Source organism: Neolamprologus brichardi, chromosome 17 (assembly GCF_056152115.1).
Source record: "Neolamprologus brichardi isolate AB-2024 chromosome 17, ASM5615211v1, whole genome shotgun sequence".
In the NCBI taxonomy this organism is placed as follows: Eukaryota; Metazoa; Chordata; class Actinopteri; order Cichliformes; family Cichlidae; genus Neolamprologus; species Neolamprologus brichardi.
The window spans coordinates 5027703-5046893 of record NC_142120.1 but is presented as its reverse complement, the minus strand read 5'-3'; the positions used below and the strand labels follow the sequence as shown (position 1 = coordinate 5046893).

General features: G+C 41.2%; 2 protein-coding genes across 2 annotated transcripts in view; both read right to left on the bottom strand.

The window, feature by feature from the left end:
- LOC102791628 (copine-8) overlaps positions 1 to 19191 on the bottom strand; it is a 134838-nt gene that overhangs the window by 50981 nt on the left and 64666 nt on the right. The window contains exons 7-10 of the mRNA XM_087830909.1: positions 11246 to 11309; positions 10226 to 10329; positions 8694 to 8798; positions 369 to 410 (exon numbers count right to left, since the gene is read on the bottom strand). Coding sequence (XP_087687035.1) covers positions 369 to 410; positions 8694 to 8798; positions 10226 to 10329; positions 11246 to 11309 — 315 coding nt within the window. The remainder of the gene's footprint in view (positions 1 to 368; positions 411 to 8693; positions 8799 to 10225; positions 10330 to 11245; positions 11310 to 19191) is intronic.
- LOC148097859 (uncharacterized) lies at positions 2871 to 4946 on the bottom strand. Its single transcript, XM_087830910.1, has 4 exons — positions 4559 to 4946; positions 4166 to 4417; positions 3500 to 3589; positions 2871 to 3329 (listed from the first exon to the last, which is right to left on the bottom strand). Exons 1-4 carry the CDS (start codon positions 4686 to 4688, stop codon positions 3070 to 3072), a joined length of 732 nt encoding a protein of 243 aa, XP_087687036.1. The 5' UTR covers positions 4689 to 4946; the 3' UTR covers positions 2871 to 3069.

The window sequence follows — 19191 nt, the reverse complement described above, 5'->3', positions numbered from 1 at the left end:
TTGCCTTCTGACATCAGCTATAAAAGGCTCGCTTTTTGTTTAAAGTTCAGTCCCATCTCCTCGCCTGTCTCCACCTCACTCACACTCCACACGTGACAATTGTAGCATTACACAACTACATATCCCTGAAAAAAAATTCAGTCCAACAGGCCTTGAAGTTTGTACCATTTGAAAATGTTCATGTAATATAAACAGCAAAAATACACGTCTGTAAATCTGATTTTAAAAGCAGTAGCAGCAGCACAGGAATGGCAGCATTTATTATTTCAGCTGTAGAGTATTTACACCTTACGTGAGCTGAGTGAAGTGAGCTTCTGGAGCCTGTAATGTAAAATATGACTTATTACTATAACACTGGAAGTATTTACCTGCCGTCTCTGTCCCAGTCGTACACCTCGATCTTGATTGTTCTGTTAGGAGAGGCGCAGATTAGAATCAGGTTAACAAAACAACTCGCTTGTTTTTTCTGCTGGTGTGCAGCTAAATTTTATACTCCTGGAGGCATTAAAATGCTTATTTGCACCATGCAACATATTTAAAAAGTAAGACACAATGTTGCAAAATGATGAAGTACACCGAGACCAGAAGAATGCCAATTTCTTTCATCTATGTCATGGAGCTTTTAGTGGAAGCAGATCCATTCTGCAGCTTATCTTTATTCCAACTCACTGTTTGCCTGTCACTGTGAGTGGATCCATCTCCAAATAAATCTATTTTCCGCATCCTATTGTAGCTTATGAGGAAGCTGGGAGAAAAATAAATAAAAACAGAACAGTCTGCAGGAGGCAGATAATGCTGCGCTATCATGCCATCAACTAATATCTGCAATATGAGGGTTATTTCTGCCTGACAAAGGGGAGTGACACATGGAGGGTGTGCGTGTGTGTGTGGGCAAAAAACACTCTGCTGGCGAGAATGAGTACTCATATAATCCCAGTCGATTAAGGCTGTTGTTTTCACGGTGAAAAGCAGTTTGGGAGCACGCATGCTGTACAACTTTCTAAACTTGCAGCATCTAATTTGAAATCAAAGCCAAAACTGCACTTTTTCCATCCTTTTTATCTCCCAGTATGAGAAAGAGTGGAAATACAAACCATCATTAATGGGCCTTACGGTGTGTTCACACCGAACGCGATGGACGCGAACAAAAACGCCCCAAACGCCCCTAATTTGACGCGTGCACATTCGCGCCTCAACGCGTGTCCAAGAAAAATCCATCGCGCGTCAAAATATGATATTTTGACGCGCGTGAACCGGAAATGTGGGAGGGATGTGGGAGGAAGTTGTGCCAGACTGGTATCTTTGCAAGATGGCAGCTGTCGAGTTAGCGCTTGAAGAGAGAGTCTCCCTTCTCTATGTACTGTGGAGAGCAGAGCAGCGGCGTAAAAGACGCCGTACCTGGGTCCATCAGGTCCTCCAGAGGCGTGAGCAGTTTGGTGATTTTCACCATTTGCTCCAGGAGCTGCGCCTGGATGACGGCCGATTCCAGCGACATCACCGTCTTTCACTCAGCCAGTTTGAGGACCTGCTTCCCCGGGTCGGTCCCAGAATCGCCCGCCTAGACACCAATTACAGGCGCTCAATCCCACCTGCAGAGCGCCTGTCCATCTGCCTGAGGTTAGTAAAAGTATTTAATACGGTAGTCCTTTATTGATACCTGTGCTAATACATGCTAAACCATCCATTTATACACTGCTAACATGGATGTGCTATGCTAACAGTGAATGTGGTACGGAGACGACTGTTTATAATATTTCTAGTGATACTCAGAAGGTCTCATCAAGTCCCGATTTAATTCGATTTATGCTGTTATCAGTGTTTGAATGATAGCATGGCTGTGGTGTCATATCAATGTATGCGCTCGGTGTTTGCTGATATCAAACTGTAGCATTAGGACCACTGAGTTAACCTTTGTAGTGATACTCACTCCTTTTTATTTAGACCTGGTTTAATTCTGGGATAGTTGAATATTTGTATATAATCCCCGCAGACTGTTTTAGATTATATCTAATATATATCATGTAATTATCCTTATAATTACAAAAGGTTTTATGTAAGATTTATGTTTTGCAATTTGTAATTTTGGAATTTCAATAATGTATTTTGTAACTGCAGTACACATAATACTCATTTTAAACAATTTTGTCCAGGTTCCTTGCCAGCAAACAACTCCTCCAGAGAGGCTGTCCTGGTGAGGGAGAAGTTCATGGCTCACTTCTCGGCGGAGGGAGCTGTGTCTTGGCAACCAAAGGAGTAGCCTGTTTGAAGTCCGAGTGACTTCCCCACAACGGCTCTTTTAAGAGCCACCCACAAACCTCTAAAGAGTGTTCCTGTCCTTTTAATTTTTTCTTAATAAATGGAGCTCTACTCCAAAATAAACTAACCTCTTTTTACTCTCTTAAGTAACTTGTCTTCACTATGTTCCTATATACAGTGTGGTGCAAAAGTTTGGGCAACCTTATTAAAAGTCATTATTTTCCTGTATGAATCGCAGTTACAATGAAAAATGTCAGTTACATATATCATATAGGAGACACACACATTGATATACACTAAATATTTATTTCATTTCTCTTTTTTTGTGTCGCAAATTTATGCACCTGCTTGATTTAAACAGTTATTGCACACTTTCTGTAAACTGCATTTCACTTCTCAAATATCACTGTGTGTGTCTCCTATATGATATATTTAACTGACAATTTTTATTGTGACAACCAATAATTTGTACAGGAAAATAATTACTTTTCACAATGTTGCCCAAACTTTTGCATCCCACTGTATTAGTATGTTTTGTCATTAGTATAATATGAAATAAATTCTACTTGTGTCAAGTCGGGTGCCAATATTTGCTGTGTAGTAGAACAGAGACATTAGTCATTATAAATGTTTATTTGAAAAAATATATAAATTCATTAACAAAAACATTTATCATAAATATATGAAATTTAACTATTTACAGAGAGACAGGAATAAAAAGGACCCAGCTTGGAGTGGAAGAGCCTCAGGGAGAAGGAGGAGAAAAATAAGAACATTGTTTCTGCCCTGGAGAGCTGCTGCCTCATCAGAAAACTACTGATCATTAGGGTCCAATGTTTCCAAATTTAACACAGCTGTGCTGTTTTCAAAAACTAATTTATAAATTTGAAATTTCACGAATTCTCGTGTCTGAGGCGGCATGCTCTCCAGAACAGGAACAAGGCCGAGGAGGAAATGTTCTGTTGGAGACGGGCGTGGCCTCTTTAGGGACTCCAGGATGGCCAGCTCCACCGCCGATGGACCGTCCTGGGACCCGTCCCTCGCCCGCCTTCGAGCTGTCCTCCTCTGTGGGCCTGTAAAACACAGCACAAAACAACACAAAGTAATGAGAAGGCTGCTACTAGATTTTCATTTTCAAAATTGAAAAAAACAGGATATAAACAGATTGGTTGTAGATATTTAGTAAAGGTGATCACAAGGGAATTCAAGCGAGTAAAAAGCTGTCAGTGCTTGATGTTCATACCTGTGGGTGCAGCAGCAGGAGCTGAGGGACCAGGGACTGGAGAGCCAGGAGAAGAGACAGTTGAGGACTCTGCTGCATGATTACTTGACTCTATCAAGACAATATTAAATGTTAACAGGTTGAAAACAACAGTCATAGAGAATATTATATTATTATATACTTATATACTTATTATTATATACAGTGGTCTCTCATTTATTGCAGCACATGAACAGTAGTCACAGTTCTCACAAGTTGATTCTCAAAGTGAAAACCTTTGTCGATTTTAAAACGTAAAAGTATTATGCCGCGCTTTTTCTCCGTCTGCGGCGCCACTTTTGTGCGCCTTTTTTGCTCCCGGTGCAGGTGTGTATTTCCGAATAAGGGTCATAGTTATGAGTGTTTTTGTGCTGTTTTTTTCTATTGGACATGATGGTTATCAAAACCAAACATGATAAGTTTGGCAAGCGCAGGAGACACGACACGGAGGAGATTTGTCATTTGGGCTGCAGAATGCAATGCGCATCGTTGAAAGCTGTACGGTGCAATAAATAAAATCAGCGAAAAGGCGAGGCAGTGACGGATGAACAGCGGGACTACTGTATACTGTTTATTAATAAACAAAATATGTTCCTGTATGACAACACGCATAAATTAACTGCCTACATTAACTCATTGTAAACATACCTTCTGACTGACACTCCCCTGCTGCCTCTTCGGGCTGTCCCTGGTCCTCGGGGGAGAAGTTCTCCACGGTCCGCACCATATTACCGCTAGTCTCCCGCGGGGTGAGGAAGGGGTCCAGAAACCCCATGACCGCGAAGAACTTCCATTTTCTCCCCGATCCTGCTGCAGACCCACTCCCCTTCTCCTTCTCTGTCTTCTTCTCCTTATTATAAGTGTCCCTGAGGCTCTTCCACTTTCTCCTGCAGATGTCCTCTGAATAAACGCATTATCTTGTTAGCGGAAAGGTATTTGTACATCAGTGGGAAAATAGCGGGACAGTAGGCGGGCTTGCTAGCTTTTGCGCGGGTACATCGGGTCAGTCTGAAAATTAAAAAGAAGAAGGAATGAACTTACCAGGTTGCCCGATCTCCTCACTTATGTGTCTCCAAGCTAGGTCCTTTTTATTCCTGTCTCGGTAGAAGTAGTAGCTAGCATCATATAACTCCGGGTGATTAGCCACGGCTCTGATTAGCTTTTCCTCCATACTGAATGAAGAATGAAGGGCTTTGGCTGGATCTGCCCCTTTGACCTAGGTCAGAGCCACGTCACCAGGCTCCTGATTGGTTGTCGCGGCGCGATTTGACGCTGGAGTTCAGCTTTTTCCAACTCGAGCGGTAGACGCGAAACGCGCGTATGCACAAAATGCAACACAAAAACTCACGCGCGTGGTTTTATTCGCGAGTCAAACGCGCCAGACGCGCTACACTGACGCGCGTTTCACGCGTTTTCGCGTTTTCGCGACGCAAATCTGCTTCCGAATTTTCGCGGGACCCACAATCGCGCGTCATCGCGCTTTTCCATTGACTTTACATGTAAACCTGACGCTCTATTCGCGTCCATCGCGTTCGGTGTGAACACACCGTTAGAGCTGCTTAGTGAGACAGATGGACATTAAAGGAAAGAAAGCTGTAAAGATAAGGAGTGGGAATGGGCTGTCTGATAATGATGAGCACTCTGATGAGTGTGTTTCCTGGCTGGCGTAACGTTGCCTCCTGGAGAGGTACAAGTGCGTGCTGATCTGTCTGGCATAAATGTATTTTCATGTGTTTATATAGGCGGGTGTCTTATTAAGTCGGTGTTGTGCCACAGCTCAGCAGGAAGCATCCTGTCACGGTGAGCTTTGATGATGTGATGAGAAACTGACAGCAGTTTCACAGCCTCAATGTACATGTTTGTGTGTGTGCTTGAGTGAGAGCGAGCAAGTGATTGCAGGCCGACCACAGCATCTACGCACAGACAGACACAGTTCCCTATTGTTTGCCAGCCTGAGCTCCCCGTTATCTCTTTTCCCAGACTGTAGAAACACACACTCAACTCCTGCGCGTCTGTGTTTCTGTGTGCGAGTCCACTGAGCTTCCTGACTCTTCTATTGATAAGGCTCGCTGGGTCTCACCTCATCCAGTAAGCTTACTGGACCAAACTTCAGATCGATGCTGCTGTCTGTTAGTTTAGCTATGTTAAACCCTGTTGTGTGCCCTTTTCCCACACAGCTGCTGTCGACACAGGAGACGGGACTCACATGGCTGTCATAAGAGAGGCACACACTTTTATCTGCTTTAATCTGCTTTCTCACTTGGACTTGGACTTCTGCTGAGATTTAAAGTAAAACAGATGTTGCACAACAAATAATTACACATAGCGATGTTTCTTTAAGATATTCGAGGATATTATGCAAAAATGTGTCAGCTTTGTCTTTATGCCTAAATTGCAAAACTTTTAAAGGGGACCTATAATGTTCCTCCTTATATTCTGTCATATATTTACTACTAATATGGTGTAGATATTAGTGGGCAGCACGGTGACATGTTCTCCCCGGGTACTCTGGCTTCCTCCCACAGTCCAAAGACATGCAGTTAGTGGGGGTAGGTTAACTGATCAATCTAAATTGCCCATAATTGTGCATTTGGGAGTGAATGTGAGTGCGAATGGTTGTCTGTCTCTCCCTGCAATAGACTGGCGGCCTATCCAGGGAGTACCCCGCCTCTCGCCCTATGACAGTTGGGACAGGCTCCAGCGCCCCTGTGACCCTGAAAAGGATAAGCGGAAGCAAATGGATGGATGGATATTAGTAGTTCAGGGTGCTGTAAATGCTCAGTTTCAGTTTTTCTCCTCTTGGCTGAGTTTGGGGAGAAAGATTTCCCTAACATGCTCATCTTTGGCAAAGTTCACAATTTCTTAAAAGAAAGCTGAATTAAATGCTGGGTAGCATTTTAAGAAGAGCTTGTTTAAAGATTCAGAGGCCTTGAGACCCACTAGTCCTCTAGAGAAAAATGTATCTCCAGCTGGTGGGTGAGTAGTTGCTGGCTGTCACCAACAGGGCGATTGCTCTGTTGTTGCTTTAGTTGCTTACAAATTGCCACAGTCACCCAAGCTTTATATAGAAGACACCGTCAGCAAAGTGATAGTTACAAAATCTGAAGCAAAGCAGAAAATGAGACATTTTACCTTCAAAGCAGAAGCTTTGCCTTACTATTACAGTTTTAAAGCTTTCATTGCACTGAGGATTCACCTGGTGACTCCAAATGCAATCAAAGTAATCCCCTGAAAGTTTTCGGTGCATCACTGTAAACCACTTTGTGACCAATTTCACACTAGCCGCTGACAGCAACCTCCAGCAATGCACACTTTTCCCTAAAATCAGTGTTTATCAGCAGATCGCTGACATTTCTCTAAGCCTGCATCCTGTGGCTTTAGCGGCTGCCAGCAATTATTCACCGACTGATCAGGAAATACACATTTTCCTCTAGTGACCACTGGTTGCCAGATACCTGAAAGCAGTTCTCTAGGCCTGTGTGACAGGAACAAGACATTACATTAGATGCTTAAAGCTGTCCCTTCCCTGCAGAGTTGCTTTGATTCAAACAGATTACATCAACATGAGCAATGTCATTGCTTGCCTGAAATTTTAACAAACATCCAACCAAAATATGTAGATAAATTTTTGCCTCCGGTCGAATAAGTATTCTTGCCATTTGTTCAAATAAGCTCATGTTTAACCTGTTAGGTCCCTGGGGTTTTCTGAGCTTCCTGCTGCCCAAAATAAATGGAGTATTTCTCTGCAATTACGAACTCCGTGTATACAATCTTGGTATCAAAATAAAGCTAATACCTGTGGGATTTCATCAGAGGTGTAAATATTACTGCAGATGTTACTATGTCAAAGGTACTGTGACTCAAACATAGAACAATTTTAATTTCCATCGCCTAATTTTTAAAAGTATTTTCTAGCATATAACACCTTTGAAAATATGCTTTGGTTCACATTTAACTCCAGAAAATCACGCAACTGTTTGGTGTCTTTGCTTTTTCTGGTGGTTGTAGAAACGGTTTATATGAGATTCTAGCTGAGATTCAGATGTTTCTGTGGATGCTACACATGTCGAGACTTATATTTCTGACCTTGTGTTTAACCGACTAAATGCAATCTCGTCCTTTTGCCCCCGGTACTGAGGCGCTTAACGAGTTAAACTGTTTCATCGCCTGTTTTTTGCAAAGAAATCTAAAGAGAAAACAAACATCAGTTTCTAAATCAATGGAAAAAACAATAAGATCAGATATTTTGGGACATATAGTGTGTGTGAGTGCAGACAATGAAGAAATGCTGCTCTCTGGATCTTTGCTTCACTTAATCCTGGTATGACAAAACCATTTCTAGCAGTCTGTTTCTTGTGCGTTGACCCCACTAAACTAAATATAAACCCGACCACCAGAAAATAATATGTTCTTTCTTTCAAAGCGACTATGAAGCATATTTCTAAAAGCATCGTTTGGATGACACATCAGTCACAGGCTTCATTTAGAAGTCAAACCGCTACGCTGCTTTCAAATGTATAAACATGTACCGACTTTGATGAAGTAATCTTACTATAAAACATGACAGCCGAACACTTTTCCAGAGGAAAACTAAATCATGCATCTACACTCATCAACTTTTCCCTCCTGCTGAAACTGACAAATGTAATATTTAAGCTTGGCAGCTGCAAACAGTATCATGCATTATTCATTCGCACTGTACTCAATTTAACAAATGCTAATTTCCTTACAAAATACAGTAAATATATGTTCACTGTCACATTTATTTACATCAATTTCAGGATTATTTCCAAAACATGGCTTAAAACAAGAGACCTCACAAATTAATCATAATGAAAACGCTCTATGATGGGCAGCTTCTGTGATTTAAAATGAACCCTAATAAAAAAGTGACACAATAATTGACGCTAATTAACCCCTATAGATAATATTGTTCTAAAATAAGCAGATGGGAGAGAAAGTAAGGCACAGATACCCATGTAATGCTTTAGCGCTACGCAGTCTGAAGAGGCCATCAGACACTGAAATCATCAGAGGTGCATGTATTACTGAAAATGGCATTTTTGAGTGCCTTTCACACTGAAAAGAACTCCCCTGGATGAATCAGATGGCCGTCTTGGTCGCTGCATTGTACTTAACCCGCCATAATAGCTGCTGTCTAAAAAAAGAGACATACCTGTCATAATCACCGTTGCAAAGAGCACGAACAGGGATTTTAAAAGCCTGCCAAACAGGGTTCAGTGTATTCTTCACCACCTCTGTCTTATGGCAGATGGTAAACCTGCAGAGACAACAAGGAAGAGAGGCAGTGAGGAAAGTGCAACAGCCAAAACAGCTTAATGTTGTTTGTCCGAGTAGTTACGATACTATTTCCCGGCTTTGGTTTATTGCTGCTATCACTGCTAGACCAATAAGCTCTATTCCTTACTACATATATGACGGAAGTACCAAGATAAAGAAAATGGATAACAAGAAGATGGATTTCCATTATTCTGCTAATTTATTTACACTGGTGTTATTTCAGCTCAGTGGGAGAGTCATTGCAGGTTACCAGATAGTGCTGTCATTTACGGTCATGCTACTTTTTCCTTTTTTTGCTCTCGGGCTCACTTTGAGCTCGCCTGCGCACATCTCACATGTGAAGTGGAGCTGACAAGACACAGGTGAAGTGAGGATAACATTAATCGAGTGGATGACCTGTTATGTTGAGAGCAAGCGAGAGGCAGAAAAACGGAGAAGGAGGAGGTTTGCAGTTAGTTTGCAGAAACACTAAGAAAAGCTGCTGGCATTGGATGCACCGAGTCCCTCCACACTGTTCTTAGCTTCCTCCACGCTACGGTAGCTCTCCCTCTAGCAGCTGCTGCAAAAGTGTGGCATAATAAATGCAGACGAGCACAGAACTGAGATGTATAGATCAGCCCCATTGTAACTGACTGTCCCAATTTACTCTATCTCCAAGATTTTGCACTAACTGGACGTCACATGTATTTCGTACATGTTAGTGAAATGTAGCACAGGGATGACTGTTGGAGTTTCCAAGTTTGTTGCTCAGAAACCCCAAAACAAAACAAAAACAAAACAATATAACATCATTTTATTCATTCTTATTGTGCTTTCGAGCATCTCTAGCTCCACCAGGGCAAGGCAGAGCACAGAAACAGCAGCAGGAGAAAGGAAAAGATGGATTTAAGAAATAAACATAAGCAGGAATAAAAACAAGAATATTCAATTAAAGAGACATCCAGCTAACTTCCTGCCACTTTGAGTGGAAGAGTGTGCACGCTACAGTACTTTCCTGATACTCAAACAAACAGACATAGAGGGAAAAAAAGCAAATTTCATTAGTCCCTCAGCTAGAAAGTGGACTTGGTATCTCCCACCCTCAGAGCAGAAGGCTTTATCTGACTTGTAACACACTGCAGGATGGAGAGGAGTGTTCATGGGGCGCTCTGGATTGAAAACACAAACAAAACGGATGTGCGCGCACACACACACACACAAAATCCTTATCCTATTGCTTCCAGATACACTGTGCGCACGTTGCTCATGTTAGCGTCTCCATATGTCACTCACATAAATGCTTAAACAGGCAGGATGGCTTTTGATCTGAGGCAAATCAATGAAAGCAATTTCCTTTGGATGCAGGGAAGGATTAAACCAGACCCGGAAGGGGAGAGGGAGCAAAGCAATGAAGAGACGGGAACTCACGTGCCGTCCTCGTTGCTCCTGTAGAAGACCAGGAAGGGGTCGGATTTGCCAAAGAAATCCTTTTTGTCCAACTTGTTTCCACAGAACTGCATCATCACTGATTCCTAATGAGGAGAGAGTGAAAGGAATATATTAAGTCAGGGTGGAAGGCTGAATTTTCTGAATGCAGCATCGTTTCTAATATGGGTTTCCTCTCAATATGACTATGATAGCACAAAGTAACTGTAAAAAAAAAGAAAAAGATCTTACATGATGATAGACTGATCCAAAAACTGTATTGCTTATTGTCTACAGTTGTGTTTTATTGAATCTGCAAACCTCGGTTCTCTATTTTGTGGGCTCGGGAACTGCATGAAACAGATATTCAAAGGGAGCTCGAGCCAGTTCAGCTTCTTGCCAACACTAAAAAGAGGTACGCCATTTTTCATTCAAAATTAAGACCGACATTCAAACAGCTGCTGTAACTGGGGAAGCATCATTACAATTTTTGGACCTGAAATCCATCCAATCGTGACTCATAAGGCTGAATCGAATAACCGTCATAATCCAGTTAGCTTATTCTGCTAGCAGCAGAGCTAGCATACTATGAAGGAAACAAAGAGCACAGGGTCACACCTTTGAAGGAATGCTTCCTTTCACATTGTTGTGATGTCATAGTTTTGCAGCATGGAAAAAACCTGCTGATGTGGAATAAAAAAGGAGGGGAGGGGTTAATGTTACAGGGGATTGGTTTTTGTGTGTCCATGCTGCTAAACCACGAGATCACAGCAAGGTGACTGGTCACTTACGGTGTCGAACCTGGACCAACATTAATTATGATGATTCAGACTGTGCCAGTATAAATCATTCAATCTCGGCAGATGGCAAAAGTCAAGTATTAGTATTATATGGAAAAAGGAAAAAGTTGGATTGGTAACTTTAATTTTTCATAGTGCTTTAAGCACTTGTACAAAGTGAAACATGCAGAGAAAACGGACACATGCAGCGTTTAGCAAACAGAGGTAGAAGTCACTTTCTCACCCTGCAGTTGTTCAGCTCCTCAGCTTTCACAATAATGGTCCCGCATTTCTTCCCTGGAATGCCTCTGTTTATGATACAACACAGCAAAACATGAGATTACCGTCACCAACAGCGTATTTGTCATCACCACAGTATTTTGTCCACATGTATTCTTCCGCCTACACTTCAGGGTCAAATGGCAAGTTGAAAAATACAGGAAGACGGCTCACGTTTCCTTACTCGAGCTGCCATCAGGGTGGCTGTAGCTCAGGCGGTAGAGAAGGTCAACTACTGATTGGTTCGATTCCTGGCTTCCCCTAGTCTATTAACCCCAAATTGCTTTTCGATGCATCCATCGGAGTATGAATGTGTGTGAATGTTACAGCACTTAGAACAATGTGCTTGTGCGAATGGGTGAATGGGCTTTGAGTGCTCAGAAGAGTAGAAAAGCGCTATACAAGAACCAGTCCATTACTATCAGAGCAGTCTATACAGTCGAAGGGCAGTCAGTGAACACATTTAGCTTGTTTGATAACAGTGGCACTGGTTTCTAGACATCCCGCATAAGGGTTCAGGCGGGACTGTGACCTTCTCACAGCAGGGAGGGGACTTCCATGTGTGTCTGAAACCACTCCCGTCCTGCACAGACACACAGTCAGTCGTATTTCTGTGTGTGAAAATGTGTCAGGTTTGTTTGCTTGCTCACTGTCAACCACAGGAGACAGACGGGAAGCTTCTTTTCTGAAAATGAACCCAGCCAGTGTTGAGATGTTTTTCTCTCATCGCAGTTGATTACACACTACGTATTGTTTCCATGAAACACGCCTTATGTTTTATATTGTTACCAATATTTCCATCTATCCATCTATCTATCTATCTATCTGGGTCATGACGCAAGTAGTCGAACCCTTAGCGTGCCCTGGGTCTGCTTTGCAGCCTCCCAGCAAGACATGCTCGAAGACCCTCACCTGGGAGATCTCAGGAAGATATTCTACTGAATATTTTGATATTTTACTATTCTACTCAGATGCCCACTGACAATGATGACAGGGTAACGTGTCATCATTGTAGTCTTTGCAGTTGCAATCACCCAGGACCAGTTTGCACTGGTTCACTATACAAGGGGCAAATTCCACTGACAACATAGCTCATGGGATCATTCGGACACATAAAGGCTCTAAAGCACAATAAAGTAGCAAATCATAGAAGCGAGTGATTACATTTGATTAAGCAGACAAAGCTGTTTAATATCCGTGATTGTCACCTCTCAAATTTGCTGATATTCCTATGATGTATTCCAGAAAAGCAGGAATTTTAGATTTACAAGCAGAGCTGGGAGGAAAAACATCACTTGCATGTTTTATTACCTCATTTCCAAGATATACTGTTAGCAAAAAGGTGTTTGTGTTTATGTGCTGTTTGTGTGCGAGTCCACACATGAATCAGCTTCTGCTCCTGGGAAGGGCACAGAAGCTGTAGCAAAGACTGGAAGGTGAGAATAGGTGATGCATGTCGGTGTGGGTGTTTTACGTGTAAGCGCTTTCTCTGCATAAACATCACGGTTTTCAAGGTGAAGTCACCATTTACTGTACCTCCTCCTCCTAAACAAATATGCTCTTTAAACAGTCCCACTGCACACACACACACACACACACACACACACACACGAGGACGACCAAAAACTTTCAGTGTTCTCGATTTTGGCACTGAAAAAGTTGAACTGCACCTACGTTTATTTAAATATGTAACAAAATGTGGGCTGAGAGAAGGCGACACATGCAACATAAACTACATATTACAACCTAATCAAGCTAACATAACCGATGCATTAGCAAACAGAGCACAACTCCCATTCATGTAGAGTTTTCTTTCTGATCCTGGCAAATGCAAGTCCTCTCCTCTAGCTCTGTGGACACCCACCCAGCTCCTCGTGGATTTGCGGTTACTTGCTCTGGACTGCTTATTATGTCAGGCAGCTTGTCGATAACTTTGAGTGTTAGCTGTTTGACAACCCTGGAAATGTAGTGTTAGATTATCAGCATTTGAAAGCTTTGCTGCAGGAAAATTATGGTCTGTAAGATGCTAAAACTCTCAGTAGGTTTGAGGGTTTCACAAAAAACCTAATAATAATATTATGGATAAATTCTTAATCGTGAGGATTGCAGCAGAGAAATCTTCTGTTCTCCCTCGCTGATGTAGTAAAAGCACGTTCTGTGTGCATGTGAGAAAGCGCAGGATGACATAATTTGACACAGATTTTGAAAGAACCTACATTTCTGACAAAGAGGAATGTGATGAGCTCCTATGAGACACTCACCTCGCTGGGAAAGACTCTCACAGTCATTAAGTCAGCTCAGAACTGGGGTCTAGGACCTCTGTGTGAATTCAAATAGTCCTTCTCTATTTCACTTTGGTGTCGTGCATAACGGGCCGACAGTAAAACGTTTTAGAAATGGATTTATCAGATCCTGCAACCTCAGATCCTATGGAACGCCATATGGTTGTTTCAGAGATTATAAAGCGTAAAAAAAAAAGAAATTTAAAATTAATATGTAGTTTTTCTTCTTTTTATCCAGGCAGCACACAGAGGTGTTTCTACACACGACTGAGAGGACTATAACAACAAGGACAAGGCAGACAGAATGATAAAAATAAAGCCCTGATTCATCCAAATGCAACAAATTTATTAATGTTTGCCACTACAGTCTCTTTGGCTGCTTGGACACCGGCAGTGACTCTTAGGTGGAGTTTAAAAACGCTAAATTGTGGCCTAGCAGCCGTATGATGAAACACTAAACCAGTAAAACCACTAAACCACTAAACCAGCTCTGTTCTGGGATGCACCCTGGACCCAGTGCAGGTGGTGGGAGACAGAAGGACTCTGCCCAAAATAACATCTCTGATGGACAGAGTCTCCCACCCCATGCATGTAGATGTTGCTGAACTGCAGAGCTCCTTCAGTGACAGACTGCTGCATCCTCGATGCATGAAGGAGCGTTTCCGCAGGTCCTTCCTCCCTGCAGCTGTCAGACTGTACAATCAGAACTGCTCCCAACAAACATAGATGTTTACATCAATGCTGTAACTGCAATAAGTTAATTAACAGATTCGCACTAAAACCTGGTTTGCCTCTTACCTGTAATTATTTTTATTTAATTTAATAACTGTACAGTTTATCTGTTTATAGTAACCATTGTCCTTAATGTAAATATGTAAGAAAAATTGTGTATGTTTCTGTTCTGTGTCCTGTGTACTGTTTGTTTGTATATTTGTCTTTTTGGCTGCTGTTACAACCAAATTTCCCCTTGTGGGACAATTAAAGGATTATTCTATTCTATTCTATTCTAAACACAATCTAAATAAGCTTGTATGTAGTCCAAACACAAGAATTCCAATAAGGAAAAGCTGGGGAAAAACATCTTTACAGATGACATTAGCATAGAGATGGATGATCAGGAAGGATTAGAGCAACAGGGAAAAAAATCAATAAAGCAATACTGATTTAAAACAACAGTCTGCTTAAAGTCCCAGTAAAGCCTCCAGCAGAAGTGATCTCGTGAATTTTAAGTATGATTCACACGCTTTACTGCTTTGTTTCCGCATGAGCGACGATGCGGAACATGTACAAAGTAGTGTCTTTGGATTGTTAACATCCTCTTGTAAATGACTGATATCTGAATGGCTGACTGCAATTATGCATGTCTGCTCAAGTACACATGAACAAATAGCACCAATGATACCCGAAGAGGACTTGAGACACTCTGATTTCAGAAAATCAGAAGCCACAGAAAGACCCACAGTGTTCCCACTCACAGACCTGAGAAGGTTTTCAATGACTTACAGCTTACTCGCGCCTAACGAACAACACAGCCAACAAAACTGCATTTCCATATTTCCACTTGACTTTGAACCCCTTAATCTAATTTTCAGTAGTTTCAGAATAACATTTAACAGCTCTCAAGTTCCAGATATCCAAAGTAATTACTTCATTTACATAGACTTCCTGCTCTTTGTGCTACGGTTCGACAGTGGCAGCATGAAACAATAAAGGCAGAGCAGAGGGTTGTTGGTAAATTGGACATAAAAGAAGAGCTAAGCTAATTAAAAATGTTGAGCTGTGTGGGTTCCAGTCAACTACAAAATAGATCATCATCAACCTTCATCAGCACCTCTGTTAAATCCTTTGCTGGCTTTAAATAACGATTCAGCTTCAGTACAAAAGTCCCATTATTTTAGGCTATTTCATAAGGACACATTAGTACTTTGCAAAGAGGAAAAGCAGGATTTGATATACAAATACTCACAGCATAGCTACAGATTTAACTTTAAAACATGCCTGTATCTATAAAGTGTTAAACTAGCACTACACATTAACTGTACACGAGTACATCTTACTACAATGATTATAGTAATGTAACTACTATAAAATACAAGTGTCCCTGATTATCAACATATATACATATAGCGCTTGGGATTCATTTTTATAGCGCTCAAATCCTTGCAAATCATATATGTACATATATTATGTGTAGTCGCAGATTTTAAAACCAGTCGCGACATTACGTGTACGTTAGGTTTATGCATACGTTGTTGTAAATACGTTTTGCTCAACTACAGGGCTGCCAAAAGTTTATAATAATAATACAGGTATACAGTATATAAATGTAATAAAGCACTCGGCCTGAGCAGTTATTTACATGATTATTTGATTTAATGTACGTAAGTGATCACTGGTGACCACTAGTGGTGTGAAAAAGTGTTTGGCCGCTTCCTGATTTTCTTTTTTTCCGCGTGTTTATAACACTTAAATGTTTCAGATCATCAAACAAATATTAGACAAGCAAAACACAAATGCAGTTTCTACATCATCAGGGCATTTATTATCAAGGGGGAAACATGCACATCTACAAAGGCCTGTGTGAAAAAGTGAATGCCCCCTAAAAGTAATGACTGACTCTATCCGGTTGTTAAGTGATGACACGACGAATCCTACTTCTGGGCCTAAAGTAGTCTGCGTTTAATATGGCTTTTGTGTTGTTAACATGTTTAATGTTTTGTATTTTCTTCTATTTAATCTCAAAAAGCTCCTAAAACAGTCAGTGATCGCTGTTGACCTCCTTCGGCTTTTATTACCGCTAATCATTTATTTAAGCTCAGTTTTTAAAACCTTAGGATGTAACTACAGCCCAGCCCATGCAGCAGTATATGAATGACTAACCTCGTATTGTGGATGGATTATCTCAGTTGTTCTCCTGGCTGAAGTGTGGTCCTTTTACAGCATCCTGCCATGCGATTACATTTGTTCCTGACCACCGAGAATCCTCACGTTAACTTTTATCGAGTGGAAAAAAAGTTAGCTTGTTTATATTATGCTAACATAGCTGTGTCGCTAGCGGTCACGTAGCACATCATTAAATACCAGCTAGCCAAACTTCAGTAACCCTACAAACGTCACTGCTGTTTAGTTTTCTGTCTTCATTTATGTTGGAAGTGATAACAGAGCTGTACATTTTAATTTGTCTCCAAAACCCCGCAGTCAGGACATGCTATATTGTATTTAGATAGAAGCTAGCGAGCTAACTTCCTGCTAACTTCTAACTCCGTTAAATGTCATAAATTCCGTTTTCATGGATGCCTGGATGTTAAACTCAATTGTTACACCTGGTAGAGCAGAACGCTGATCATTTTATTAAAGATGAAAGACTTTAGACAGTTTTTCAACTCTCAGTAATGCCATAGTGACCGTTTGATAGGCTAGGCTAGTGACGTCAGACTTAACGACCGGATATGATCGCCAGGCTAATCACTAAACAGGTGGTTGAATTTTTTCCCCACACCTGTAGCTTCTGAATGTAAAGATGCCTTAACAGCGGTTGAACAAACACAAGGTGATTCTTACATAGCGGTGAAAGTTTGTGTGTATTCATAATTTTTCCAGATGAGGAACAACATACAAACACTTAATCGCCTACCAGTTTCATGTTATTGGTTTTGGGATTCAGCGTAACTGAGCACACACGAGGTGGAACGATGGTGTAACAGAAAAAGGAAAACACAACACAAAGTTGTAAAACTCTCGATCACTGTCCATACAGTCCATTTTACTTGTTGGTATCCTCTTACTCTCCATTGTGTCGTCTCACGGCAACAATACGCATGAGACACTCACATAGACACCCTCTATGATAAGTGCCCAGGATCGGTGTCGCTATGACAACTCTTCCGAGCTAGGTCCCCTCCGGCGGGACATCGAATTGGATTCCCATGCTCGTTATTTTCCTAAATGCCTCCTCTCGCTCCGCTATTTTTCAGAAAGCTGCAATCATTATTCTGACAGAAATAAAATAATGCACAGGTGGCAATCGAAAGGATTGCATAGTTACAATAGATGAATAATGTATCCCACAGTTGTGCCTTATATACAAACGCATACATGCACAGACACACGTGTGTGACAGATGTGATATAGAGTTGGAAGCTCAAACTCCTCCAGGACGATATTTATGAAAATGACAAATTAGCACAATATGGGTGAAACAACAGCGTATCCTGATGCTTGTGTTTCCTGAAATCAAGTAAAGCAACACAAAACAGTCTGTGTTTAAATGAATGCACATCTCTGAGCTCATCATCGTGCTCCAAACCACGTTCCTCTTTTTTAGTTTATCAAAAACACCTAAGCTGAAAAGCACGTCAGGAGCATCTCTTCTTCTGCGTCTTCCTGCATGCGTGTGAGTGCGTCTGTGTGTGAGGAAACGCTGTGAATCCTCTAATCAAGACACACGGATATGCAATCAGTGTCTGCAAGAGACAGCTAATTAAGACTGGGCCACTTCTGGGCTGTACGGTGTAACGCACACGCATGCACGCGCACGTCATTTTCATTATATCCCCGACGAAGGTGGACTATCTGAATGAGACATCAGTTGTCATTATAAAAACATCAGGATCTGCCTATTCTTGGTCATGCCCCGACACGCAAAGAAACACAGTCGCGCACGCACTTTCATTGAAAAGAAAGCTCATAACTATAATTCTGCTTAACAAAAGGCACACTGACATCAAATCCATGTGACACCAAAGGCAGATACACTTTCTTTTGTCCTTTCTTACAAATGCTTACAATCAGGCTTGTATTCACAGCTATCAACCTCTGAGTGTGTGTGTGTGTGCATGTCTTGATTCACTTGTATTTAAAATTGTAGACTACTTGGCTCTTCCATAGTTCCTCGGGGCTTCTCTGTGACCCTCTTCCCACTTACAATGAACACCGAGATCTTGTTTGAGGGAACAAAAGTGTCAAAAAGAGCATGAGCAAGTGTGTGAGCAAGACAGAAATAGAGAGTTCTGGAAAGAAAAGAGCAAAGGGGAAAAAAAAAAAAAAGTACAAAGTGAGAAAACTGCCTCGTTGATTATTCAAAAATATTCAGGAAGCAACAGGATCAGTGCTTCAAATGAAAAGTGTGTTAGTAATAAAGTCATGATATTTATGAAATCAGGGGTGGTCTCATGCTAATTATATCCAACAATAAGACTAACAGACTCATTAATTTATGGAGTTAAAGGTCAGAAAAAGCTATTGAGGGATTTACCGGCTTCAACGTGTAACTCCTGTTTAATATAAAGAAAATTAAATTTTAAGTAAATCGAATCAAACTTCTAAGTCCAAATAAGCCTGACATAATCTATAATATCTTTGCCACATTACGAAAGAGTTTGACATTTAGAGAAATGCACATATTGTTAGGTTCCCTGGGTTTATAAAGTCCCAGTGTTTTGAGTTTTTTCGTTACTTTATGTATTTCCTGGTTTTTCTATAAACTGATATTCTAAAGTTTTGTTTCTCATTTAGTTCATTTTATATGATGCATACTGGCAACAAATAGAATTGGGCTGACAGGTCTATTGCTTTACTATGTAACTGGTAACTAATTACTAGGGGTGCAACGATACACAAAATTCACGTT